This window comes from Dama dama, chromosome 33, assembly GCF_033118175.1.
Source record: "Dama dama isolate Ldn47 chromosome 33, ASM3311817v1, whole genome shotgun sequence".
Lineage (NCBI taxonomy): Eukaryota > Metazoa > Chordata > Mammalia > Artiodactyla > Cervidae > Dama > Dama dama.
This window is the reverse complement of record NC_083713.1, coordinates 73466762-73493902: the sequence shown is the minus strand read 5'-3', so window position 1 is coordinate 73493902 and position 27141 is coordinate 73466762. Positions and strand designations below refer to the sequence as shown.

At 42.6% G+C, this 27141-nt stretch overlaps 1 protein-coding gene across 4 annotated transcripts in view; it reads left to right on the top strand.

The window, feature by feature from the left end:
- The window catches only part of CLASP1 (cytoplasmic linker associated protein 1), a 261865-nt gene that overhangs the window by 200966 nt on the left and 33758 nt on the right, over positions 1-27141 (top strand). For all 4 annotated transcript variants that reach the window (XM_061135374.1, XM_061135373.1, XM_061135372.1 and 1 more), the window contains 6 exons: positions 456-519; positions 5486-5649; positions 8302-8380; positions 9328-9471; positions 18875-19018; positions 19534-19640. In XM_061135374.1, coding sequence (XP_060991357.1) covers positions 456-519; positions 5486-5649; positions 8302-8380; positions 9328-9471; positions 18875-19018; positions 19534-19640 — 702 coding nt within the window. The remainder of the gene's footprint in view (positions 1-455; positions 520-5485; positions 5650-8301; positions 8381-9327; positions 9472-18874; positions 19019-19533; positions 19641-27141) is intronic.

The following is a 27141-nucleotide window of genomic DNA, read 5'->3' as shown; positions in this document are numbered from 1 at the left end:
TTAGGCCGCGGAGCAGGTAGGTAGTCAGCAGCGGTTCGTTGTACTGAAGTGGGTATAAAGATATCACAGTACTTTGACTATAACAGAACTGAGACTAAAATCCAGGTCTGAGCCCGCTGCACATGCTTTTCTGAATTGATCTGACTACCTTTCATCTGTCGCGTGTGGAAATGAAGTGAGCAGGGTTTGGCGCCTGGCTTTGCCATATGTGCATGTGTGTAAACGTGTGTGATCACACTCTGAGATTCAGTTTCATTTTAGAACAAGACCAGAATTGGTGTGATTTCTTACTCCTGTGAATTCTGTCAAATTAAAATTTAGATAATTCATTTGCAGGAAAAAAGGTGTTACATAAAAATTATATAAAGCATGTTAAATAAAAGGATTTAGAGAAGCTGTAACTACTTTCAGTGTTGACTCATTAAACATTAAATTTATTGCATTTTATTTCCTAGTCGAGTAGAATTGAAACGATTGTGTGAGATTTTCACCCGAATGTTTGCTGACCCTCACAGCAAGGTAAGGTCTGAGAAGCTGCCCACTCGTGTCCCCTCCGCATGTCTTTGTCTATAATACACTTCTTCAGACTGGCAGACCCGCCCCACCGTGCGGTGCAGACCTCCCTGACTTATTTTGACAGGACTTAATGTTATATCTTTTAAAGACAGAAGGCTTAGAAACTTCTCTTGTCCATAGAGTGTCATTAAGTAAAGTGCATTTCAAGCAAGGGTTACCCTGGAGAGAATCAGATGGAGTCTTCTATTCACTCAGTGAACAGTTTTGCATACTTCATGGAAGTACGTAGGCTGGATGCTACGATGTAATAGTGTATTATAGTGCTTTTTTAGAAAGTTACAGTAGTGAAGAAAATAAGTATATAAATTGTTTTTTTGGGAACCATGTAGAATTTGTCTGTATAGGACAAGATAGAAAAATGATAGCATTTGTAGAATGGATTGACTAAAAAGCCACATCAAGTATTTCTCCAAGTAGATATGCCACTTCTAAGAATTTGCTGGATGGTGGCCACCCAGCTGGTGCCCGTGACTCTGCGGGGCCTGAGGTTGGCCTTTTGACAAGGGCTCCCTGCTGAGTACCCCAGAGTGAGAGACAAGCCCTTTCTAGGAGTGGAGCTTGAGAGCAAGACCCTTGACAAAAGTTTACTTAGAGTCCAGATTTTAAATAAAAACCAGTATTTGGGAGGAAGCCTTTGAAGGTGTTAGATGGTTTTAGAGAAAGAAAACAGAGGAGTGAAGATATCAGGAAAGTTAAAGGATGGATAAAGGACCAAAACAACCATCAGTTCAGTTCAGTTGCTCAGTCATGTCCGACTCTTTGCCACCCCATGGACCACAGCAAGCCAGGCCTCCCTGTCCATCACCAACTCCCGGAGTTTACCCAAACTCATGTCCATCGAGTCAGTGATGCCATCCAACCATCTCGTCCTCTGTCGTCCCCTTCTCTACCTGCCCTCAATCTTGCCCAGCATCAGGGTCTTTTCAAATGAGTCAGCTTTGCATCAGGTGGCCAAAGTATTGGAGTTTCAGCATCAGTCCTTCCAATGAACACTCAGGACTGATCTCCTTTAGGATGAACTGGTTGGACCTCCTTGTAGTCCAAGGGACTCTCAAGAGTCTTCTCCAACACCACAGTTCAAAAGCATCAATTCTTCGGTGCTCAGCTTTCTTTATAGTCCAACTCTCACATCCTAACATGACTACTGGAAAAACCATAGCTTTGACTAGATGGACCTTTGTTGGCAAAGTAATGTGTCTGCTTTTTAATATGCTGTCTAGGTTGGTCATAACTTTCCTTCCAAGGAGTATGCGTCTTTTAATTTCATGGCTTCAGTCACCATCTGCACTGATTTTGGAGCCCCAAAAAATAAAGTCTGACACTGTTTCCACTGTTTCCCCATCTAATTGCCATGAATTGATGGGACCAGATGCCATGATCTTAGTTTTCTGAATGTTGAGCTTTAAGCCAACTTTTTCACTCTCCTCTTTCACTTTCATCAAGAGGCTCTTTAGTTATTCTTCGCTTTCTGCCATAAGAGTGGTGTCATCTGCATATCTGAGGTTATTGATATTTCTCCTGGCAGTCTTGATTCCAGCTTGTGCTTCATCCAGCCCAGCATTTCTCATGATGTATTCTGCATTTAAGTTAAATAAGCAGGGTGATAATACACAGCCTTGATGTACTCCCTTCCTGATTTGGAACCAGTCTGTTGTTCCATGTCTGGTTCTAACTGTTGCTTCCTGACCTGCATACAGATTTCTCATGAGGTAGGTCAGGTGGTCTGGTATTCCCATCTCTTACAGAATTCTCCAGAGTTCATTGTGATCCACATAGTCAAAGGCTTTGTCATAGTCAATAAAGCAGAAATAGATGTTTTTCTGGAACTCTCTTGCTTTTTCGATGATCAGCAGATGTTGGCAATTTGATCTCTGGTTCCTCTGCCTTTTCTAAAACCAACTTGAACATCTGGAAGTTCACGGTTCACATGTTGCTGAAGCCTGGCTTGGATAATTTTGAGCACTACTTTACTAGCATGTGAGATGAGTGCAATTGTGCGGTAGTTTGAGCATTCTTTGGGATGCCTTTCTTTGGGATTGGAATGAAAACTGACCTTTTCTAGCCCTGTGGCCACTGCTGAGTTTTCCAAATTTGCTGGCATATTGAGTGCAGCACTTTCACAGCATCATCTTTCAGGATTTGACATAGCTCAACTGGAATGCCATCACATCCACTAGCTTTGTTCATAGTGATGCTTTTTAAGGCCCACTTGACTTCACATTCCAGGATGTCTGGCTCTAGGTGAGTGATCACACCATCTTGATTATCTGGGTCACGAAGATGTTTTTTGTACAGTTCTTCTGTGTATTCTTGCCACCTCTTCCTAATATCTTCTGCTTCTGTTACGTGCACACCATTTCTGTCCTTAATTGAGCCCATCTTTGCATGAAATGTTCCCTTGGTATTTCTAATTATCTTGAAGAGATCCATAGTCTTTCGCATTCTGTTATTTTCCTCTATTTCTTTGCACTGATCACTGAGGAACGCTTTCTTATCTCTCCTTGCTATTTTTTGGAACTCTGCATTCAAATGGGTATATCTTTCCTTTTCTCCTTTGCTTTTTGCTTCTCTTTTCACAGCTATGTGTAAAGCCTCCTCAGACAGCCATTTTGCTTTTTTGCGTTTCTTTTTCTTGGGGATGGTCTTGATCCCTGTCTGCTGTACAGCGTCACGAACCTCTGTCCATAGTTCATCAGGCACTCTGTCTATTAGATCTAATCCCTTGAATCTATTTGTCACTTCCACTGTATAATCATAAGGGATTTGATTTAGTTAATACCTGAATAGTCTAGTGGTTTTCCCCACTTTCTTCAATTTAAGTCTGAATTTGGCAATAAGGAGTTCATGATCTGAGCCACAGTCAGCTCCTGGCCTTGTTTTTGCTGACCGTATAGAGCTTCTTCATCTTTGGCTGCAAAGAATATAATCAATCTGATTTTGGCATTGGCCATCTGGTGATGTCCATGTGTAGAGTCTTCTCTAGTGTTGTTGGAAGAGGGTGTTTGCTATGACCAGTGCATTCTCTTGGCAAAACTCTGTTAGCCTTTGCCCTGCTTCATTCTGTACTCCAAGGCCAAATTTGCCTGTTACTCCAGGTGTTTCTTGACTTCCTACTTTTGCATTCCAGTCCCCTGTAGTGCAAAGGACATCTTTTTTGGGTGTTAGTTCTAAGAGGTCTTGTAGGTCTTCATAGAATCGTTCAACTTCCACAGAAATTAAGAAAACCTAAAATCAACACAAGCAAATCTTAAAGTACTTGATGCGCAAGATTTAACCATCTTACACTATCGTTTTCCTAGTAAAAATGTTCTCTTCTCAGTCCTACCGGGGGAAGGAAACCTGTCATGGCCAGAAGCCTAGCCAGTTATCCTCTCCCTTCTTTTCCTGCCCTTTCCTCCTTGTAGAAATTGTCCATGAAATGCCCATCATCCACCTGCCTGTGCTCCTATTCAGTACTTGCTGAGCACCCCCTCTGGGCTCGGGGTGCAGAAAACACCATCACTCCCCTCCCTTGCTTCTGAGATGCTCACAGGAGCAGGGGGCAGTGAACGCAGGGATCCTCCTTTTTTTGCCAGGGGGCAACAATTCTCCTCGGTATTGGTCTTGAAACATGTCTTAAAATTCCTGTTTTGACCCTCCCAACCAGATTAACATTCACAATATTAATAAAATCCAAGAAGTGTTGATTTTAAAGGCCACATAGATATTCAAAGATAAAATTATCAAGATTTTCTCTAAGATAATATTAAGAGCGGTAAGATTTAAAGTGTAAGACTCATAAGATGTATAACATAAGGGATATTAGGTGGATTTGGACATTGATGAAATTTCTATTACCTGTCACCTCTAGATTGCTGATTCAGAACATGAGGATAAAGAATGTGAGGATAAAGAAGGAAATTTGTTTCCATCAGAAGGCTCTTGTACAGTGAGTTTGGAGGTCTCAGCTTAGTCGATATTTGCTAGCTGCCTTAGTGCTAAGCCAGGAGTCCCGCAGCTGGGACTCACTGACTTCTCTCTGAGCTGTCCCCCGAGAGACCCCTGGCGGTTAATAGTTCCTGCGCTATGACTGAGTAAGTCTATGATAGCTGGTTTGCCCCAGCGGAGCACAACCCGTTAACCAGATAGGTATGCAGTGCTGCCATTTACCTCTCTGAAACTGGTTCAGGGATAAGCCACTGTGCACTTCGTCTCACAGGAGGCAGCAGTGATGATTGCCCTGTGGTGTGAGAATTATGTCAGCTCTCAGTCCCTTTTATCCTAAGCCGTACTCTTTTATAAATATTAGTATAGCTTTTATAATATCTTTTTATAAAGAGAACGCTTTGTAATATCTGAATTGACATACATCAAAATAGATGATGAAAATGAAAAGCAATAGGTATGCAAGTGTTTTTTTCCTTATCCTATAGTAATAGTTGTTGAATGCTAGATAATGAAATAAATATAATGGTTAAAAGGGTTTTTTAAAGAGAGAGAGAAGGAAGGAAGGAAGGCAGGCCAGCCTCCAGGATTAGACTCATACTTTTCAACGAAGTTAATTTCTCTCTGTACTGGATTTCAAAGGCATGTAGTGGGAGGGGAGAGGATTCTGTCAGTTCGTAGCCTTTTTCAGGCCTTTTAGGAAACTGCATGAAAATGATGTGACTTCACTGTGGACTAACATGAAATCTGTTTCGTTGCATGGCCTGGTTTGCGGTGGAATTCACAACAGAGAGTAAGTTCCAACCCCTTTTCCTTTCTCTCTTTTCTGTGCTACATTTGCCTTTTATCCCCCGTCCAGTTGTTCACGTTGTCACCCAAGTTGTGAGTCTGGGCAAAGGCCAGTTGGGCATTTTTCACGTTTTGAAGACTTGGGAGGAAATTGTGAATTAAACATTTGAAATATTTGGTGTCCCTTTGTGTCTAGGTTTTCAGTATGTTTTTGGAGACTCTTGTGGATTTTATAATAATTCATAAGGATGACTTGCAAGACTGGCTTTTTGTTCTTCTCACACAATTACTGAAGAAAATGGGAGCGGATTTACTTGGATCTGTGCAAGCAAAAGTTCAGAAGGCTCTTGATGTCACAAGGCAAGTGTTTGGGGCAAGATCATGTTCTCCCAGCTTTTGCTATATAACTGACATACAGCATCCTGTAGGTTTTAAGTGTACAGCATGAGGATTTGATACATGTGTATATTGCTAAATGATTAGTACAGTGTTAATTTTATATCCTTCACCTCACTTCATTACTATTTTTTGTTGTGTACGTGGTAAAAACATTTAAGATACATTCTCTTAACAAGTGTATGATATAGTATCATTACCTATCATCACCGTGCTATACGTTTGACCCCCAGAACTTATTCATGTCACAACTGTAACTGGAAGTCTGTGCCCTTTGACCAGTATTTCCCCATCTCCTCTAGCCCTCGGTTCTGGCAACCACCATTCTACTCTCTGTTTCTATGGATTTGACTTTTTTTTTTTTTTTTTGATTCTTTAGATGAGTGTTATATAGTATTTGTCTTTCTCTGACTTATTTCAAATAGCATAATACCCTCAAGTTTCATCCATGTGGTCACAAACGGCATAATTTCCTTCTTTTTTATGACGAAATAGTACTGTTTATATACACACCACATTTTCTTTATCCATGCATCCATCAGCACACTTAGGTGGTTTTCATGTTTGGTGATTGTGAATGGTGCTGCAGGTCAGATGGCTGTCTCCCTTTTTGTTTTTTGGCCACGCACTGTGGCTTGTGGGATCTCAGTTTCCTGATTGGAAGTTGAACATGGATCAGAGCAGTGAAAGCCCAGAATCCTAACAGTTAGGCTACCAGGGAACTCCCTAGTTTTAGTTTTTTTGAGAAACCTCCGTACTGCTTTCCATAGTGGCTGCACCAATTTACATTTCCACCAGCATTTATTATATCCTGTCTCTTTGATAATAGCCATTCTAACAAGTGTGAGACAATACCTCATTGTAGTTTTTCTTTGCATTTTTCTGGTAATTAGTGATGTTGAGCACTTTTTTGTGTACCTGTTGGCCATTTGTATGTCACCTTTGGAAAAACGTCTGTTGGGCTGGGGAGGAGGGGACGAGACCGTGTTGGTGTTAGGAGACTCTTTGTAGGTGGTTTCTCGTCACTCTGTTACTGTAGCTTCTGTCACCCACTTGATTACCTTCTTTCTTACTAATTACCCACATTCTCTTGTTAGCATATTGAAATATCCCAACTATCCATGAGATGAAATACCTACATCTTCTTTGAGTTGGCATTATTCTGGTGAATGCCTAAGACATCCACCCTCCGTTTGCTGTGGAAAAAGGGGGAGATGTTCTATGTGTTATTTCTTTGATGTGTAGCCAGTGTGAGTCACTTAAATCATGTATACTAAGTATGCTTTGCCTCCAGAAGTGGTACTCAGGGCCTCCTGGTTACAGATAGTTGTAGGAGAAAAGGATGTGCTATTGGATCGTTTACTTTTTATTAATCATTATAATGATGGTATTACTAAGACTTAGTGTGTACCATACACTTTGTGTTTTTCTTGTATCATTTTATTTAAATTTCACATCAGTCCTGTGATTTTATAGATGTGACCCTACATCCCTTTTATTTTCACTATACTTTTGTACACTGAGAAAACTCTCTTAAAGGGAGTCTAAAGAGAGCAATACAGACACTCAGCCTCAATATGTGTTTCTGTTGCATTATCTTTCCTATTACCGTGGAAGGCATGTCTGCATCAGGAACAAGGGATCCTTTGGGCAGTTTTAAAATCATGTGGGTAATTTTTAAGGAAGAGCGTGCCTGACTTTCTTTCTCCAAGGGCCCTCAGGGCTCCTCAGTTGGATCACAAATATGAGATGATGACAAGACAGAGAATCAATCCCTAGTGAGACGTGGAGCCGGGGCGGGGCTCTTAGGGCCAGGCTGCGGTGTCTGTCTGTCTGTCTGGGGGCGGGGCTCTTAGGGCCACAGGCTGCGGTGTCTGTCTGTCTGTCTGTCTGGGGCGGGGCTCTTAGGGTCACAGGCTGCGGTGTCTGTCTGTCTGGGGCGGGGCTCTTAGGGCCACAGGCTGTGGTGTCTGTCTGTCTGTCTGGGGCAGGGCTCTTAGGGCCACAGGCTACGGTGTCTGTCTGTCGCTGGTGGGACTCTTAGGGCCACAGGCTGTGGTGTCTGTCTGTCTGTCTGGGGCAGGGCTCTTAGGGCCCGGCTGCGGTGTCTGTCTGTCTGTCTGTCACTGGCAGGGATATGTCTGGTGAGTGTGCCCAGGCAGTCCTCTGCGCTGACGTACACAGTTGGCTGTTACCCAGCAAAGACCTCAGGGGATGGACAGTGCAGGCAGCCTCATCAGGGCGTAAAAGGTAGGCTTGGGCATTGGAGCTCTTTCTTATATGAGCAGTATTCCAGAAGGTACCTCAAGAAGAAGGTAAACAAATCCAGAGAAGGCAAATAAGCATTTCTTCCTTAGTTCATTGCTTAGTTTATGTGTTTGGAGACTTCTAAGAAGATTTCTCTTTTTCTAACTTTTCTGTGTTATGTGTATTACTTTAGTATTTATTATATAAAATGAAAAGTGATGTTTAAAAAAAGGTAAACAGACTTGCTTTTTGCATGTGTTAATCTGTTTTTTTTGTGTTAATCTGTTTTTTTTGTTTTTTATATGATTTTACATTACTTTTTGTAACAAATCTTTCTTTTAAAATACTTTCTTCTTTTTATAAACCTAGGGACTCCTTTCCATTTGATCAACAATTTAACATTTTGATGCGATTTATTGTGGATCAGACTCAAACTCCTAACCTCAAGGTCAGTAACTGTTTGTCATTATAGTTAACCTCTAGAAGTCAAATTTGCTTAACCTATACTTTTTTAGACATGACTCATATTTGGCTGTTATTAGTAAATCTGCTATGAGCAACGTGTGCCCATTTCTCTTGGTTCAGTACCTAGTGCTGGCCTACTTGGTAAGGATATGCTTCACTTTATTTCAGACTGCTGAAATGGTTGTACCATGTTATATTCCGGCCAGCAGTATCTGAGAACTCCCAATTATTTCATGTCCTCACCAACATTGGCGTGTTATTACTGTTTCACAGTTAATGTTTAAACTAGAAAACTTGGATGTATTGAAATAGCTCTCTTATTAGAATGTTTTTAATATTAACATTATAACATGTAAATTAGCTGTTAGATGTTTTGTAATGTAAAAAACGTAAGAAAAAGACTGATAGTATTTGAAGGAGGATGTATTCCTTTGAATCAGATCGGGTACACTGTCCGTTCTTTGATCACCAGCTTCTGTCAAGGCTTTAGGAGAGGCCTAATAAATCATAGCCTATTTCTCCTGAGGTCAAAGCCAAGTGAGACATCAGTGGAGAAGTTAGGGCAGAACATCACCCTGATTGCCTTCAGTGCTGCCTTGCAAGACCTGGCCTAGAGTAGCTAAAAATCAAAATGCAGAGTTGTTCATGTCCACTCTGTCAGTGGCAGAGCTGGGGGGTCCCTCGGCACCCCCAAATGGACTCTTGCTCAGCAAGTGACCTGAGGTGTCAGAGGATCAGCGCCTGCTTCTCTGCAGGGCCCCCTTCCTGTCCCAGACTTCTGGGTCAATCATCTATGCTTTTTCTCTGCTGAAGGCTCCCCATGAAGGAACATAAGTCCAGGTCGTGTGTACTTTTCTCTGAGCACCAATAAGAGTTCTGTTCAAAAATGTGTAAAGTGTACTTACTGTTTGTAATTACTGGCTCTTTCAGGTCAAAGTTGCAATCCTGAAGTACATTGAGTCTCTCGCCAGGCAGATGGACCCAACAGATTTCGTAAACTCTAGTGAGACAAGGCTTGCTGTTTCTAGAATTATAACCTGGACAACAGAACCAAAGAGTTCAGACGTGAGAAAGGTATGTCCCAGAGCGCCAGACACAGCTTTAATCACAGCCTTCTTAGGTGTGAGTTAGAGAGAGGAATTTATGGGAATGTGCACACCACCTCCATACCTACGTGCAAACCTCTCTCTTTCTTTTTCTACGAAACCAAGACTTTGCTCCTATCCCTGTGTTCTCTGTCCAGTACCACCTCCTTCCAGTCTTGGCATATCAAAATGAAAATCTGAAATCTTGTGTCATGGGAGGCACCCTGATACCGCTATGTTGTATTGTTCCTTTTATTTTAATCAGCTAAAGATAAATACTTGCTCATTTCTTCTGAAATGGCACATTGAGAGGCATGTAATGCAGTTAAGGGGAGCACAGGATGTTAGCATTTCTATTCCTAGGTAGTATTTTGCCTCAGGACTGCTATGAAGATGAATTCACACATGTTGAAAGCGTGATCAGTTCCTGACATGTGATAAGCACACAGGAAGTGTGAGTTATCACTGTGTTTATTGTTTCTGTTTTCTTCCTGTCAGTGTCCTGTTCTATGTTTGAGTTTCACACATGGCCATTATTCTTTTACTTTGTATGTAAACTAACTAGCCTGACTAGCCTTTAAACATTACTTTTCAGTCAGATTTCTCAGTTCTGCTTTTAGACTAAAAGTATTTGATTTTGATTGTTTGTGTATAATCATGAACCTTGCATTCCCCGCCCCCCCACCCCCCGCCTCATAGTATACGTCCTTCATAGCCAACTCCATAGCCAAAATAGTCCAAAATAGAGTTAATAATGTGGACCACTTAGGTCAAGGCGGGATTAAGGATGATTCTGAGCAGTGTTAGCAAGATTGTTTTACACCTGAACACCTACCTGCTTAGCGCCTTCCTCCTGGAGTCCAAGGAGGAGAATCAAAGAATCACCCGTAATGTTTCTTTGGGAGAATTACAGCCCATGTAATTCTCCAGCCATTATATAGTATTAATAATAAACTAAGTTCTCCAAGCTTAAAGAAACAAGGATGAATTTTATTAATGCACTCATTCAAAATTATTGTTCTGATATTAAATAATATTTTAAATTTTTTATCCTTTTGTAAAATTTTTCAGTATTTGTCAAAAGAACATTTCACTGGCAACCTTTAACTATTAAGCCTCTTTGGGATTAGAGGGGTACAGTGGGAGGTAGTAGAATGATTTGGCTGATTTGAAAGTCAAAGTATTTCTGTTACAGTTTTCAAAATCACAGATCAACCAATATATACAAAAGCCTTCCTGTATTTAGTCATAGCAAGCAAATATGTGTGTGTCTATGTGAGTTTGTGTTTCATAATTGAGTGTTACTCAAGTATTCCCTCCTGTGAGGCTGAAGGATGCTTCATACTTGCGTGTTATCGTGATTAGGGCCTTAATGGGAACAGCTGACTGTGGTCATGATGTCTGCTTTCTCTGGACATGCACATTAAAAATTGGAACTAGGGTTTATTGTCCTAACTTTTGTAATCAGGACACTAGAGAAATGTTTATAAGTTATCCAGCATGGGACATCAAAACACTCAAGCTACTTTAATACTATGTTCAGTCGCTTGAGTTGTGTCCAGCTCTTTGCAGCCATATGGACTGTAGCACATCGGGCTCCTCTGTCCAGGGGATTCTCCAGGCAAGAATACTGGAGTGGGTTGCCGTGCCCTCCTCCAGGGGATCTTCCCGACCCAGGGATTGAGCCCACATCTCTTTATCTCCTGCATTGGCAGGCGTGTTCTTTACCACTAGTGCCACCTGAGAAACCCACTTTAAAATACTGCTTAAGTTAGTCTGGTTGGGGTGTGGAGCGCTGAGATCACTGACGCATTTACTGCTTGATCTTCAGCCCCTCACTGCAGTTGTTTTGGATCATGCTGTGCAAGCCCTGTTCTGCATTGGCGCCGCGGCTCCGCGGCTGCCCTTCCACCTCCCCTGCCCCGTAGTGAGGACTGCTAAAGCACCGCGTCTGCAGGCCGAGCTCAAACCTGGGCTCCGGGACAGGAACCCAGGGCTTCAGAGGAAGTTGAAAAGCCTTTTTTTTGTCAGTAGTCCTCAGCCCTGGCTGCAATAAAAACCAGTCTCAGTTTCTGTGCTGTACCCAAAGTCACTTGACTTAATTGGTACAAAGTGGAGCATGGACGTTGTTTTGTGTCTGACTGGAGTTCCTTCCATGCATGGCTGATTTTTAGTGCACAGTGTTAATAGGAATTAACACTTATTTAATAAGTGTAGCACTTTAATAAGCAGCCCCTTATTTTAGACCACTTCCCCTAGGATTGACCCTCAGACACATGGACTGCTGATGTGGTCTTGACCTGTTGCTGCTGGTTTTCACGGGACCCCAGCTAGGTCCTCCTCATCTTTAGGACCAGACCTGGCCTTGCTGTTCCCCGCACCTCCCCTGCCTCCCTACTTATGCCCAGCACCTAGAATGATACCTACAGGAACAAAGTAAGCATTTTAAGAAGTATTTTAAATGAATTAATGAATAATAAGTACCCAAAGAGAAATGGTCTAATTTCAGGTAGCATTTTGAGGTCACCATTTTCAAAACCACAGGCTTGGAGGTGCTCCTCTTTTGGCTTCTGTATTGGTTTCATATTGCATAACCGATTACCACAGACTTAGCTGATTGAAACTGGAAAAATTTATAATCTCACAATTCTGTGGGTTAGAAGTCTGGCCCATGTTCTCTGGATTGTCTGCTTAGAGTCTTCCCAGACAGAAGTCAAGATGTTGCCTGGGTCTTAGTCTCACTTGAGACATAGGCTTCTCTTCCAACTCCCTGGTTCTTCGCTTTTCGTTTCATTGCTGGTGAGGGCTGTGGTGCCTGTCTTTTTACCCGCTGTCAGCAGGGGGCGGTCACAGCTCGTGGAGGCCACCCCCACACCTGGCCTGGCAGTTTGCTTCTGCACAGCCAGCAGGAGAAGACATAATATGCTAAAATTTCCTAAATTTTATGAAAAACATTAATCTGCACATCTAAGAAGCTCAACCAAATCCAAGTAAACTTTAAAAAAAAGAAAAAAAAGATTCACACCTAGGCATAATCAAACTGCTGAAAATGAAACAGAGGCTCCTGGGAGCAGCCCAGGGAAGCAGCTCAGCATAGCCCGGATCCTCAGTAAGACAAACAGCTGCTTTCTCACCCGAAACCCTGGAGAACAGAGGCATCCTGTTGACTTTAATGGTGCTGAAAGCAAAGAAAAGTCAACTAAGAATTCTCTGTTCAACAAAATTATTCTTGAAGAACAAAATATAAATTACAGAGAAGCCAGCAGAGACTCTCATGTTAATCTCTGTGCCTGCTTGCAGCGGCTCTCCTGATGAGGTCAGATCCCCTGGGGATGATCTGCTCTTTAACCAAACTCAGCTGATTAGGGAGGGACTAACTGTACCTGCAAAACCCCTTCTTCCTTGTAACGTAGTTGTGGGAATGGTGTTCATCACTCACCTTAGGAGAGGGGACTGTGCAGCGCTTACTCGCCAGGAGGCTGGAATCTTGGGGTCCCCCTTAGTGTTCTGCCACCCAAGGCTTTGGTCTCCTTTTCAGTGGGTTGGCGTGAATCTTCCATGGTTAGTTGTTTGGTAATTCCTTAGCTCTTACTTAAATAGGGCACTTTTTAACCTAAACACACATTTGTGTTGGGTTTCAGTTTAGCAGATGCATCTCTGCTTTTTAATCATCCAAGATATCTGTGGATTAGATTGTTTGGCTTTAAGTTGTATCCATCCAGCCCTTGCTAGTAGTAAAGCGCTGTTAACTTGATTTAAATAGGCTTGTTAAAGCACAATATTCAAATGTGTGTCCTTTTGCCCCATAGCTGCCTCTCACACACTGCATTAAGGCACGGCAGATTAACCCTTCCTGGAGTTAGAGCTGCTTCTGTTTAAATGCTCTGTTTTGATGTTCCATCCACCGCATATTCCATACAGATATAGATGTTGTTGTAAGTGATCCAGCTGCCTTACCCAAGAACTTGAGATGTATTTGAAAGATTGTCTAAATGAATGTCGTGCCTAAATAAGTTAAAACACTTAGAAATTGTGATGTGGTATATATCACTCTATGCTAAGATTAGAATTGTCATTATTATTTTAAAGCTATAAAGAAAGAAAACGGGCACCATTTTTATCTGGATAATTTAATGCTCTAAAGATACGCTTACTTATCTCTTTTAAGTAGAAGTATGTTTTGACTCACCTATCATTTACAGAATGTATCAAGTACTAGGAGGACATCTTGGTGATTTAAAAGCACTTTCTGATTATGAACCGAGTTCTCCTGTTGGTGTTCTGATTTAATTTCCTAAGAGTAGAGTGAGGTGTTACCTTCTAAATACTAAAGCACCCTACAGTCTGAAATCGATGCAGTAAACTCTCATATTGGCGGTATCATTAGACAATTTTATACAACCAATACTTGGGAAGTTTGCAGATGGCGTAACTTGTTCTCTGCATCTCGTATTTGGGAAAGTACATTAGAATCAGTTTAAGCTGATACAACTCTGCTTTACTGCCTTAAGCATTTTTAATATTTTGTTTTCCCTTTTATGTCAGTGTTCTGGGGTGTTCCATATTGGAGAGAGATGGGTGTTTAAATATTTAAGATGTTAAGAAGGGAAGAAGCACAAGCCTGTCACCAGCGAGGTGTGCTTCCCTGGCCAAGACTGACCTGGACTCGGTGGGAAACCCTACGCAGACTCTAACCGGCCTGCTTCACTCCTGAAGGAGCTGTTTCCGTTTTTAACCCTGAGAGCCCTGATAGTGGTGCTGAGCAAACTCTACAGAGGTGCACTAGGCCTTTCTAATGCACTGTGTTTGTGTTAAGATAATACAATGTATTCACAGAAGAGAGTAGATTCTAGAGTTTGACCTCTGTTGACTTCTGCCTCTGCTGCTTTTTAGAGGCTTTTTAGCCTCTGAATTCTTGTTTAAAATCCATAAGATAGGAATAATGATACTTGCTTTAGTCACTGTTGGGAGGACCAATTACAATAGAGCAGATAAAAATCTGGATAAATACTGCGCTGTTTTTGTAGTTGAAGCTGTTACTGTTTGAGGGCTGCTTTGTTTTGCTGCCGCTTCACATTTTTTCCAGTATTAGGGAGATTTCTTTTTCCCTGTTAAGTCAAAAGGAATGCAGTAATGACAATAGAATTTTTAATAGTATGTTTATATTTTCAGGCTCAGAATCCCTGTGTGTTTCCTTATGTGACTCTCTAACATTGAGCACTGGCTTTGTCAAATGAACTCACAGGTTTGGCCCCCAAAGGTTGTTCTGAGAAATGCAGGGAATAATGGCATATGACACAGAAAACTAAAAATGATGAAGATGCAGTTGGTGGAGCAGGAGAAGCGTATAAACAGCTTTCGAAAGCTGGCATTGCTAATTGAAAAAAATGTGAGTCTCTGATTACAGATAGGCAGCTGTCCTAATCTAAAAGCTCAGAGTTTTCATACCGTCGAATGAGATTTGAATCTTAGCTTCATTGTGACTGCCTTGCTCCAGTCTCTCTTCAGTCTCTTTGCAAGAGCCCTACTTCCAGGAGGGGTTGTTATTCTGAAGGACTTAGGGGACGGTTGAGGTTTAAGACCGCTAGTTACTGATACTATTCTTAAGGACCCTGTTACTGTTCCATTACTGTTCGTAGACTTTTAGACTGTACAGTCTCTCTCTCTCTCTCATATGTATATACACACACATATACACATACACACACATACACACATGCGCACATATACACACATACACACACACACATATACACACACATGACTTTAGCTTATCAATAACCGTGGTTTTGAGTGTGTGCTTCTTGCCTCTGATTAAACCCTGCCCCTCTGCTGTCTGTCCATCCTGCTTCAGCGTAGTCGAGTAGGGGAAGATTTACCCATAAGGGCGGCCTCGACCTGCTCTGGGCCTGGAGAAGGAAACTTGGAAGAAAATTGTAAACAGGTAGATTTGAAATTGTGTACTAATTTGCAAAAAGACACGTCACTGTTTGCATTTAGATTATTAATCTTGATTACACTTGGGAAGACACTGAGAAGATTTTGGAAAAACCTAAAGTTAACATAATACTGTGTAAGACAGAATGTGTGTGTGTGCGCATGTGTGCACGTGCCTGTACAAGTATTGTGTTTTGGTGTGTTTTATAATTAATTGTCTTCCCAAAGAAATAGCCATATTGCAGACAGACTTCTACCGTAGTTTAACACAACAGCAAAGGAGAGATGCTGAATTTAAAATGTCGGAGGGTTTTGAAATACCTTCTCTTTGGTGATTTTTCTAAAGCAGTTTTAATCACACTCTGAAGGGAGCAGTAATGGATGTTTAATTAATTAGAAAACCCCCTTTCCTCTCAAATTTTAAGTTTCCCTAATTAATGCCAACACCGAAGCATTTGTCAAAGTTTTATTGATCTCTTCTCTGGAAGAATCCTTTGCTGTGAGGTGTAGGCCGTTGATAACCCTGCAGGTTCTTTTCAGACAACTAGCAGTAGGATCTGGAGACCCTTTTACCTTCACCATCTAAGTTCTCCTCTGGGGGCCATTTCCTTTTAGGTCACCGTGTGATCTTTAAGACACGTGGCCCCAAGAGTTACCTGTTAGAAAACAACAGCAGCAGCGTTTCTGGTCTGGCTTTTTAATGGCCCTTCCTCTCATGGGGCAAGGGCTCAAAGATGGAGCAGGCACAACGATGACACCCTCTGCCTTTTGACTCATTATTGATCATGAGCTCTAGCCCAGGCTGTTTAAAATAAATTTCTCCACGGACTTCTCCAGGCCAGAATACTGGAGTGGGTAGCCTTTCCCTTCTCCAGGGGATCTTCCCAACCCAGGGATTGAACCCAGGTCTCCTGCTTTGCGGGCAGATTCTTTACCAACTGAGCTATCAGGGAAGCCCCAAATTTCTCTATCCCATCCCCGTGTTTGGAATTATTCCTGCAATGAGGAGCATATTGATGGTGATGATAAATATAACCCAGTTTTTATCCTTGCCTGAGTATTCTGGTATTCCGACTCCTCACTGATACAGAGTTGTAGGTAAAATATTTTACGATCATAACAGTCTCATTTCTTTTAGAACTTTGATGTGAAATCTTTTTAAAATAACATATTTAAATGATACTTTCTGTCCATTTCTGGAGCATGGATCCCAGAAAAAAAAGATTTTACTTTGAAAACAGCTTTAAGCCAAAAGGTTACTTTTGAAAGCTGTATGAAATCATTTACAATTTATATTTTGTAAAGTGCAAAAATAAATTATATTCATTTGATGTGTATAAAACCATATACCATCTGTCCAACGAATTATTTTCAGAATTCCCTGTCTTTCTATTTGATTTCTCATGAAAATTCACCTTTAGGTTATTGAGGGAAGGCTCTTCAGTGGGTCGAAGTTGAAGTCTGCTGTACTTTCTTTTCCCATATGACGGAAGGCACTCATGTTAAGTAGCCATGAATTAGCACAATTTCTAGGCCTGTCACCTTGCAGCCCTCTTTTTACTAAAAGACCCCACCAGGTTCATAATTTGCTTTGTGAAAAACTCCAAGTAAGTTTTATCTTGTCATTCTGGGGAGAGATTAGGTCTAAAGACAGTGGCCCATTCCATGTAAAAACATACTATTAAAAAATGTAATGATGCATTTTATAGTTTTCTAATGCCATTTGCAGTCAATAAAAAAATAAGTGCCTAAACTTTCTTAATTAAATTGGTGATCTTGACTTTTCCCTGCCAAAACTCAAGTCTGCTTCTTTGCTTCTCTTTGAAGTGCAGTGTTTTCTGCATGCATTTTTTTCCTAACATCAGTAAGACTTTTTTACATGCACAGGTTACTTTGCATGATTTGGGGAATTTGCGTTTATACAAATCATATTAACAGTACATTAAGTTGATGGTGAAATGGAGTTCTTCAGATAATGGTTTATTAAAACTGTCTCAGTAATGCAGAAATATTTATTTCAATTCAGTCAATAATATTTTTTGCCTGTGTCATAAAAAATCACTGGCCCTTAATGGAAAGGATATAAAGGACCGTATTTCAAAGTCAAGAGAAGAAGTAAGATGCTTTTTCCCAGTGCTGTGTTTAAGGACATTATAAAATAAAATTTTCAATTGTGTAAAAAATGTTATTCTACTGATTTGTAATTTTTAATTTTGATTAAATGCGTATGGGTATTTGGATTTTTTTTTCCTTCTCCAGGCACAAAATAGTAGTTTTGTCTTAGCTGGACCTAAAATTAATTTTAACATTATAAAATCATTGAAATTTTTTTTGATGTTTATTTGTAAAAAATTTCTCAGCAGTCATATTTTTATGTAATATTCTATATAGTGGAAAAATACTTAGAATGATTGCTTCAAGCCTAAATATTACAATCTTTAGAAATATAAATTATTAAAAGATTTTCATAAAGCGTTTTCTGTTCTTTTGACTCTTAGAAAATTGTAAGAAATGCCAGTTAGTACTTCCCAAAGTTTTCTTTTGGCATAGTTTCTCCAAGTCAAAACCCTTGCGACTAATTCCGCAGGCATGAAGCTAGCAGCAGACGCGTAACCCACTGGGATAGCGGGGCCCACTTGGCTGCTGTCGCTCTAGCCGCTTGCCCTTCCCCACACGGCTGCTAGCAACCATGCGTCACCCTGCACGTGTTGTCTCTAGTAAAGAGAAGTAGGACAGTTTCCAAGAGGCAGAGGAGTCAATCTGGTTTGCTCTGGAGAGACTGCCTCTGTCCCCAATGCACGGATGTGAATGTGAGAGTTTTTCAGATGTACCTGAACTCTCTTTTTTTCTAGTTTTTCTTAGTCACTGAGAAAAGTAGTTTTTTATATGACAAAGCAGTGCAGGCTTGTTTAGAAACTTGTTCTTTGCAGGGTATACTGGGAGCCACATCTGATTCTGACTTACTAGGGTGAACAGTCTTAAGCCTTTTCAGATTTTTTGATTGTTTGACCCTAGTCCTGGAAACAGAGAAGTTGCAGGAGTTTATTGTTATCATGCTGTGGGAATCTGAGGCCAGTGTGTTCAGTGAAACCAGGGCTTATTTTCCACATCAAAATTAGGCTATTTATAATTGATTACCATCAACTATAGTATTTTCTCTAGGTACTTTTTTCTTTTTCTTTTCTTTTTTTTTTTTTTTTTTCATGGCACAAATGTTATTATTTCCTCATACAAAACAGTTTTCTTTTAAAAATAATTTTAGAACTTCCCTGATGGTCCAGTGGTTAGGACTCAGAGCTCTTGCAGCCAAGGACCTAGATTCAGTCCCTGGTTGGGGAACTATTATAAGATCCTGCAAGTCATGTGGCTTGGCCAAAAGAAACAATTTTAATGAGCATTTTGACCAAGATAGGCAATTGTGCGTAACACAAATTAATCATCTCTTCTGTTTCTAGGCAGCACAAATTGTGCTCATCTCTCTGTTTGAATTGAACACTCCTGAATTTACCATGTTACTTGGTGCCTTGCCAAAAACATTCCAGGATGGTGCCACCAAACTCCTGCATAACCACCTCAAGAATTCCAGTAACACCAGTGTGGTGAGTGCTTTGGTTGCAGTTGGTAACCGCCACTGACTCCTCACCCAGAGCCTGCTCTAATGGAGTAGCCAGTTTTCCTGTTCTCGCAGTAGATCATGGGCATCCAGAGTGTGGGGGCCATGTCTGATCCTGCTGTATTCCCAGTGAATGAATCTGGTGTTTAAATACGGCCTTTCTCTCTAGTCAGGTTGTTTAGTTAAACGACTGTGAAGTCATTCAGGCAGTTGTTGAGGAACTTAGTTTTTTTTCACTCTGTAAAGATGCAAATGCTGAATTGTGTCTGTTACTCCAGCACAGCCGACAGCAGTCAGTCATCTCCTGGATTGCCTGTGGGACAGTGACTGATTTTCGGTTCATATGCACTGAAAAAATGAACTTACGATTCTGCAAAAAAATCATCTGGATGATGCAAAATCTGCCCATTTATTTACATGTGGGTTCCAAGGCCAGGGGCAAAGTGGAACTGTGTTCTATATTTATCTCCTGTGTGACAGAGCTCTTCTGCCTTCACCCAGGGCTCTCCAAGCAACACCATTGGCCGGACTCCCTCCCGACACCCCAGCAGCCGGACCAGCCCCCTGACCTCACCCACCAACTGCTCCCATGGCGGCCTGTCTCCAAGGTAAAGCCGTTTCGACAGCGGTGAAGGCACTAGAGCGCCCCCGTGTCTCTGCAGCTAATCTCCAGGTTCTAGCCTGAGCTCAGGACCAGGAGCTGTGTGGGCACCGGCGGCCCACAGGGCCTCGTCTTCGCCCAAACCTTAACTGTGTGATTTTGGGCAGAGCGGTTAACTTCTGTGGCAAAATGAGCAGTTTCTGCTGAATGGTCTCTGAGAATTCTTCTAGCTCTAAACACTTTCTAGTACCTTAAAAATTTTAAAACCAAAAGTTATATTTAGTCCTGTTTAACATAGAAGCTCTTTAGCTGTTGTGTGGGCAGTAGCAGCACGTGAAGATATTTGACCATCTAAATAAAACCCTGTATAATTGTCCACACAGAGTCTGGGGTGGTTTCCAGCCAAGTGGCCGTTCCAAGCACGGTGGCTCTCATTCCAGACTCATAGCTGGAGCAGAGTGCTGCTCCGAGGCGGGGTTGAGAGCCTGAGAGCTAAAAACGGATCAACATTTTCAGACTCCCGTTGGGGCCATGTGAACATCAGCCTTACGGAGTCTGCGGCAGTGACTTGAGAAGATACTTGGCCTCGAGATCTGTAAATAACGTTTCCATCTGACCAGAGCCTTTAGAAGTCTCCGTGTGATGGCTTTCATGACCCCCTGGGCTGTGCTGACGTTTCTCATGGTCTCATTCACGGTGACCCTGTAGGCTGCAGTTTTTAGGAAAGAGCCAGTACCTGGATGTGGAAGGGTCATGCATGTGTGTTTGTTTCAAGACATTAGGACTTTGGGTTGCTGACGCCAGGATCTTAAAATTAGAGGAAAATCTTACAAGTATGCCATCCCCCTTTAAGAGTGACCTCTTTAGTTGGAACATAACACTAGGGACGTGCCTGTAAGGTTAGGTTTTTTTTAATGCTCAAGAGTCTTCCAAACTCCGCTGTCCTTACTGCTGTAGTCCTGTTCAGCTACTCAAGTTATCGTATAAATATTTTAGAAAATGTCAGATTTGTCTTTTTCTCTTGGAAAAGCAAAATATTTTGTATACTTATAGTATCTCAGTGTTTGTATTGCCTAAGGTCCCCCGGCGCTGTATGTAGGTAGACTGACGTAACACTGCGTTTCCAGATTTGGTCTGTGTGGTCATGATTGCAGCAGGCCAATCTAATTAGACAGTTGAGACCAGAAAGTAATGAAAACGTGTCTGACTTTTCCCACGTGTGACTGAGACTCAGCCAACTTTTTATCTGTATCTAAATAAATGGTCTGTCTTAAATGACCCCAGTGTTGGCAGTAAAGTCATAGAATTCTCTCCCTTGGTAGGAGAGAATTTGTGGAAAACTTGTATTCTCTATAAATTGTTGCTTTTGTTTAGAGGTGATACTTCTGAAACATTGACAAATCTGTTCTTCCATAATACACAGTTAATACTTATTTTTTAGTTATTTCACTAATAAGGTTGCACATTCTTCAGGTAATAAAGGGTAAATTTCAGATTAAGTAGTTTGTTATTATGTGTGCCGATAGTTTAAGTGAAAGATTAGGGAGGCTGCTAGTATAAGCCATGAGAGCTAAGAATTGGCTAGGTATTTTTAAACTTCATGGATCTCCAAATTATTTTAAAATTCTAATTTATTTTTCCAGATCACCATTCATTCTTAACTAGCCTGATCTAAATTTTTACTGTGTTAGGGTTATCAGGTGAGTGTAAGAAATAAGAAGTTTTTTTTCAGTCCAAGTGAGGCTGAAATATTTTCTTACCAACAAATTGTTCTTTAAGAAATTACTTAGTTATGTAGTTTCTTTCTTTTTAAACAGAATATGCCCCAGCCAGTGTGTAACTAGCCAGAAGGGCCTGAGCCAACTTGAACTCAATGGGAAAAATAATTTTTCTCACAGCTAAAACCGTCCGGAAGTAGAAAAAGCTACCTCATGTCATCATGTCATAGGAAATATTCAAATACGCTGCATTCTTTCTACCAGGAAATTTATGAAAGAAATGAACTCTTGCACTAATTAGGCCACCACATTGTAAGTAGGCAATGGACAAATTCCACCAGATATAAATCTCAGTTATTTTTTTGAGTAGTGCTCTTGAAACATGTATTTTTCTATTCTGCTATTCTTTTGAATTATCTTGACCATTTGATGTTAGTTTTTTGTTCTTAAAGGGAAGAGTTCTTGCCAGTTCTTCATTTTTAAGCCAATTTTGAGTATCAAAATGAACTATTTTTTTTTTTAAGTCCAAAAGTTCTACCCTCAGATTATGATGCTAATGAGAAGATGGTCTAACATGCTGACACGTTTAATTTGAGTTTTTGTTTTTTTCTTTTTAATTGCTAGTGAGAAAGGCATTTTTATCAACCTGGTAACATTAGAGAAGCCACAGCTAACAGGTCAGCCTTCTGTGGAAATTCCATCCAACGGTTGTCCTTTTCTGTGAGAAGGAAGAATTATTGTTTATTCCCTGTGAGCAAACAGACACTCCTGGGTCTTTGGAGAGAAGACTTATGGTCTGAAGTGTTCCATAATTAAATATATGTTTACATTTTAGCTCAATTTAGTGGGATTGATGTTAAATGAAAAACAGATTTGCTAGGGGCTTCAGCAATTACGTGACGTCTGTTCCCTTTAAAATAGAAAAAGCACGCGGCTATCCTTACTTGAGGACAGGTGTGCGCGCTCAGTGAACATACCTTAGGATGCTAAGTAGGTAACATCTGGTAGCCAGCAATAAGAGGTAATTTTAGGCAGACTTTACACTCACCCCATCAGATGATGGGGAGTGTGCACCGACTCAACGCGGGGGTCAGCCTAGAGACCCCCCCACGTTGAGGTGCTGGCGCCTCTGCTCGATAGAACCTGTGGGCAGAGCTCCCGCTCGAGGTGGCCCTCCGTGTCCTCCTGTGTCCCCGAGGCAGCGTGTGGCCTGGAGGAGACCTGGGGGGCCTTCTCTGCTGCAGTGGCCACTCCGTCCGCACCTTGGTTTCCCTATGACACGTGGGGCCGCCACTGTCCTCAGCCAGAGACGAGCCTTGGACCACTGCTCCTGGGCTGTGAGGAGGGCCAGGGCGGATGTGCCGCTCTGTCAGAATGCCGCCCTCGTCCTGTGGCCCCTGCCCCGCGGCCTCCTCTCACGCCTGCAGGCAGCTCGGTTTACACCCTTCCCATGTTCCTGGTCTGGTGAATTGCAGCAGGTGCTGGAACTCAGGCGGGGCCTCTGCATGCCCCGGTCACTTGAGTGAGGGGTGCCTGTGCTCAGATGCACTCTAAACTTCGTATCAGGTCACGCGAGCAGGGGACTTGGGTTTTCTATCCCTCCTGTCTGAGCTGTTCTCTCGGGAGGAAGTTACTCGTGGCACCTCTGGACCCCATCTGAGGGTCTCATTGGGGGAGCATGTTGTTCCCTGCCGGAGTGTTCTGGTGGGTGGTACCTTCTCTGAGACTCTCTGCTGTGGTTCCCTTGGTCCCATTTGATTCGGGCCTATAATTCCTCTTTGGGTTCCTTCTAAAATAATTTATTGCATTATCTGAAAGTAAACATCTGTGGGTTTTTTTTTGCATGTAAGCACTTAAAATTTCCTTTACACACACACACACACACACACTCCTATATACTTGGAGTCTCGTGTGATTTAAAAATGTAAATACAGGACTAAGTGGGGAAGGCATGAGCAGTTTTGATGGAGGACCAAATTGTAGAATAAAGTTGGTCCTTTTCCTCTGAATGGTGAAGTGTGAACTTGGGTAGAACCTTGTCCAAGAGCGATGAGACTGCAGGGCGCGCAGAGTATAGTGCCCCCCCGCCCCCTTTGCCTGTTCTGTGTCTCTTTCTGACTTTCCTCTTCTGATCACTGCAGCCGGTTATGGGGTTGCAGTGCCGACAGGCTGTCGAGGCACCCACCTCCCTTTCCTCAGCCTAACTCCATCCCCACCGCTCCCTCCCACAAGACTCTCAGGCGCTCTTACTCTCCCAGGTAACAAGCCACCTGTCCCACTTGTCTGAGGTGTCACAATATTATTGCACTTCCAAGGTCGTCTCAGGTCTCTGGGGAAGCCTCTCCGCCACCTCCGGCCGAGACCAGCAGGGTAGAGCCTTGGTGAGAAGTGTGAGCAGGTGCGTGACCTCGGTCAGACCTCATGAGGATGGCTCCTCCTCTGCCCCTAGGGCGAGGAACAGGTGCGTCACCTGACCGCACTGTTCAGCGTCTTCACTTGTGAGCCCTCGGCCCGGGCAGTGCTCAGGCTCCTAGAGGTGCCTGCACCACGCGGCGGCGCGCTGTGTCCCCAGCCGGCTGCTCGGGCCTGCTCCTTCCCACGTGCACTTGGGGCCTCGGTCCCGCGCAGTGGTGAGGGCTGATGTCTTTCCTGCAGTCCTGCATGTGGCAATAGTCCGAAGACTGAGACCCAGAAAGGCAGCCCCAAGAAGTCGCTCCCTGTTACCACTCATTAAAGGGGCTGCTCCAAGCGGGAGAGCCGTGGGGAGCGACAGATCAGATGGGGGATCCAGGGTGTGAGGGAGGGTCCATGTATTCCTGCAGGTACCCGTTTGAGGGTGTCTTAGGTGCTTTTTATAAAGGTCGAAAGATCAGAGCATCCCTTCCCTGTTGGCTCCTGACACGTGAGCAGAGTACAGGGCAGCCTGCTCCCTCTGCGCTATGTGAGATGGGTCTTGCCTCTGTGACAGGACAGGGTTAAGACAAAACAGAAAAGAGATGTGTTACTTTCGAATGCCTTGGAGATTGCACAGAAGATTTACATTCTAACCTTTATATGCTCAGCATAGTGAACAAGTAAACAAGTCAGCTAAATATTTTGATAGCATTTTCCTTTTGAAACTCTCGCAGCTCTGAAAGTAACTCCTGAAGCGTGCAGATGCCCCTGTGATGACGTGTAGGTGCCAGGGGCGGGCAGGGGCAGGTGGGTACTGAGGCAGCTGCCGTCCTCAGTGCAGATAAAGCACGTTGCTGCAGTTTGTTAAAGGTTGGTCATGCCCCGAAGTGTAAGACCAGCTTATGACTGTCTCCCAGCATACTGACCTGTGTGCCTTACTGGGCTCCACGCTTCACCCCCAGGCCGTCAGTCTTCCCATCTAGCCGTGAAGCCCGCCCTCCCGAGGACATCTGTTCCTGAATCACCTTTCACACTTGGGTACACAAACAAGTACCCAGTGCTTTAGCTAATGCTTCATAAATGGCTATAACTTCTGTTAACGTTGGAGGGAGGGAGAGTGGACCGAGACAGTGACACTTAGAAAACCTGTCTGTTACGTAAAACCAAGAAAGAGGAAATCTATCTGTCTCTTTGCCAAAACCCTGTTGATGTCATGAACAGAAACAGTTATCCTTATTCCATACCGAGTAGGTCTTTCCTACTCATGACAAAGAAGAACATCTCAGAAGGCACACTTCTGTCCCAGTTTCTCTTTTCCTGGCAACTCAATCTCATGTACCCTGCCCCCACCTACGCTCTGCATCCTTCTCAGCAGGGTGAGTCCAAGACTTTATTCTGCCTGGGTATCGAGTGCCCTGGCCAGACCTCAGGTCAGTGAGTACTGACCGATTGAGCAACTTTCCCTAATCTAAAGAACCCTATGAAAATCTCTCTGGAGTCTAATCACGGTGTTTATGGATGACTCAGACCTGGCCTTTGACCGAAGGGATTATCCCTCCAAGCTGAAACAGGACAGGAGGTGGGGGCAGGTGGCAGACTGGGGGTTACCTCCCTAGTGTTTTCTGAGAAAAGCTGCTGCAGCCCTCTTGCTGTCCCCGTACATGGACCACTTGTAGGGATCACACCACCTGTGATTCCCTGATGACAGCATCCACAGAGGGTTCCTTCTTCCCCACGTAGTAAGGGCTCGTGGGTATTGACTTGAAAAAAAACAATTGCCAGAACATGAAATGGCAAGGCAAGCAGCCGTATCTGTCCCCTTCAGAGGGAAATAATCCTGTCTCTCACCTGGAGCTCACAGTTTCCGCTTCATACCAAGGAGATACTTCAAAGCTCAAGCTAGTGAGTCTAAAAGAAGTGTCACCGCAGACTGTACTTGGCTGTGCCCAGGTTCTCCTAAATTGGAAGTCTGAGTTGGTTTATTAATTGAAAGTAAGAATGAGGACCATTAACTGGCAGAACCCTTTATTTTCATATTTAAAAAAAGAGGCTACTATCATGCTAAAGTTATATGACTGAAATGAATTATTTTTAAGGAAGTTCACGTTAAAAATAACGGGGTGAACTACGTGAAAGCCAACATCTTCTGAAGCGACATGGAGAATAATATTGTGACATCCCTTAAAAGCTGAACGTTCCCCAGACTTCCTCCTGTCCATCCCCGCATTCTTCCCATGTTTTTTCCTTTTGCATGGGCTGTGTTATTCTTTTTGATTGTTGTTGTTAAAAGTATTTTAAGGCATCTTTTGACATCTTATATACATATTTTTTTTGTTTTAAGTCATATTCAGTCTTTATTTATAAAACAGAGTACTGGTCAGATGTATAAATGCCTTTGCTCACACATAAGCTAGTGTTGTGTTTGTGGAGGGGTGGATGGTGTCAGGGAGGCCCTGTGGGCTATAGTCATGCTCCCTTCACATTAAAGCGACATTGCCTTAGATAACCTTATGACCTTAGAAGGGGTTGAAATCTTGAATTCTGTTCAAGTTTTTTATTCCACCTCCTGTCAGTGTGTACATGGAGTCTTAACTGTAAACATGTTGAAGTTCACATTGCTTTTTGTTTGATGCCAGAGCCAGTCTTTGAGTTGGCATGTGTTTTTGTGACCTCTCCACGTGCAGCTAGGGTGATTTCTTTCATTCATCAGAAAAGAAGGATATGTTCTCCCTGGGCCAGAAGGTTGCAAAGACAGTAAATTCATCTCAGAGTGAATTCAGATCCTGTGCTCTCGCAGGACCCATCCAGTCTTGGAAACCACTCGGGTCATTACAACTTCCAGCCAGTAGAGGTCTGGCTAATCCGAGTGAGGCCCGTTCAGGTTTTGTTCATCTGCCCAAACCTTAGACAGCAGCAACAACAAAAAAGTGTGTGTGTTGAGGGGAAGTTGGTAACATGACTGGTGTTTTAAGTTACAGGAAACTTTCTTCCTAACAGAATGTTCAAGGCTGGCTGTGTTGCTCTTGGGGGAGGATTGGTTCCCACCAGTGGATGACTGGTTTCAGTTATTTCTCTTCTGAAGAACAGAGAGATTGCTGTTCTTTAGTCCTTAATAATGAATGCTGTTGAATGCTTACTTATATACAGCCGAGGATTCTCTTTGGACTTCCCTGGTGGCTCAGCTGGTAAAGAATCCGCCTGTAATGCGGGAGACCTGGGTTCAGTCCCTGGGTTGGGAAGGATCCCCTGGAGAAGGGAAAGGCTACCCACTCCAATATTCTGGCCTGGAGAATTCCATGGACATGGTCCATGGGGTCGCAAAGAGTTGGACACAACTGAACGACTTTCACTTTCAAGGATTCTTTTAACGTCTCTGGCAATTCTCAGTTATAACTC